At 34.2% G+C, this 1,667-nt stretch overlaps 1 protein-coding gene across 1 annotated transcript; it reads right to left on the reverse strand.

Moving 5' to 3' along the window:
• Positions 1–782: 782 nt before the first annotated feature.
• LOC101895350 (acyl-CoA-binding protein) lies at positions 783–1,421 on the reverse strand. The gene is made up of 2 exons (XM_005176957.4): positions 1,286–1,421; positions 783–1,216 (listed from the first exon to the last, which is right to left on the reverse strand). The coding sequence occupies exons 1-2, from the start codon at positions 1,292–1,294 to the stop codon at positions 977–979; spliced, it is 249 nt and encodes an 82-aa protein (XP_005177014.1). The 5' UTR covers positions 1,295–1,421; the 3' UTR covers positions 783–976.
• Between the last annotated feature and the right edge of the window lie 246 nt (positions 1,422–1,667).

The following is a 1,667-nucleotide window of genomic DNA, read 5'->3' on the forward strand; positions in this document are numbered from 1 at the left end:
TAATTGTATGCCTCTTTTGTGCCGAGAAACTTCTTCAACAAGAAATCTACTGAATTATTAAGGGTCTTAGGATTTTTTTGTTGAAGATTTTTCTCGACTCAAAAGAGGCATACAATTCTGCTGAATGTTTGGAGACCTGTGCGTATACGTTATGACAACACTTATACGCAGCTGGATATTAGTAAGTCTTATGCACAATTTACACATACAATTCTTGATGGTACGACCAAAGGGAGTGTCCACATCGGAGAAGAATTAGAACACATCGCCCTGTCTAGAATAACAATTTTCGAAAAAAATGCTACACTTCTTCTTGGACCTTTATGAAATTGGATCGGAGTTTTCTTCATTTTAGTATAAACTTAGGTAAATTTCGAATATGGATTATTCTCCACAAAAGACGAAGAGGAAGATATGAAAATATCATTTTGAGAATGGTCTCACATTATTCAAAACTGTATTTTGAATATGGTCATACAGCTGTAGAAAGAAACGACTGATTCGTCCCAACGGGTTTGAACTGCTGTTTAGTTAGGCAAAATTTTAAAATTTACGGCATTTAGAAATGAATCGAGAAATATCATTAATTTCTATAAAATTTATGATTTTTCGAAATCAGAACTCAACTCTAGGGAAGAAACTAAAAATAGTCTTGTTGCTTGAGAAATTCCCATCGAACATTTCTACTGGGAGAACAGCACACGATTTTCTTTTTTCTCCAGGGTTTTTTTACCCACCAATTTCCAACCTTAAATATTTTAGTATTTTTTATAAAATAAAAATTATTTATTTTTCTATGGTTTTATTGTTGAACCCAGAAATATATATAAAAAAACATCAAACATTTTTTTTTAAATAAACAACTTTTCACTTTCCTCATGGCCGGAATGGCAAGAGAAACGAGAAAAAAACAACCTTAAGATGATAATCCTATCTAAGCGTTATTTACACGGTATACGCCCTGCCTACGAAAGATTTATTCGTATTTGGGGGCATATTTGTGATAGACTTCAATGTATTTAGCCTTGGCATCTTCGGCGCTCATGCCAGCCTTTTCCTTCCACGAGTTCCACATGGCCTTGCGGACAACATCCTCGGGTTCGTCGGTGTTGCAGTCACCAACGGTGGCCTGTTTGTAGTAGCCGTAGAATTCCAGGAAATCCTCTTGGGTTGGCTTCTTGGTGAAGTTCTTGGCTTTTTCAACAATTTCTTCGAACTGCAAAAAAATTGAAAAAGAAAATTATTTTTTGCCAATTTTTTGGCAATTTTTTCTCCTTCAACTTACGGTCAACATGTTTGAGGGTTTTTTGGTGTGTTTACTGTTTACTGCTTGGAAAACAAATAATATGGTCTACAGCCAAATCAGCGATTTATATAGAATGTGATTTGATTGGAGAGTATTTAATATTTTTGCAAATGCACAGCGTTTTTTTTTTATTATCATTTAACGCAAATCTTATCTGCCCACTGCACCCAGATAGTTGGCCAAGTTTTAGTAGGGGGGCTGTTAAGTGGGGGAGATAAGGGCATAATTTCCAAAAAACACATAATATTAGTAATACATCATGTTATCTATTCGGTGGCAGTTGTTTTGAAACTTCAGAATTACTCAATATTTCCAAAAAAAAAAAAAATATGTTAGAAAATTCAATATAATTTTTTGGCAA

This window comes from Musca domestica, unplaced genomic scaffold (genome assembly GCF_030504385.1).
Source record: "Musca domestica strain aabys unplaced genomic scaffold, Musca_domestica.polishedcontigs.V.1.1 38, whole genome shotgun sequence".
In the NCBI taxonomy this organism is placed as follows: domain Eukaryota; kingdom Metazoa; phylum Arthropoda; class Insecta; order Diptera; family Muscidae; genus Musca; species Musca domestica.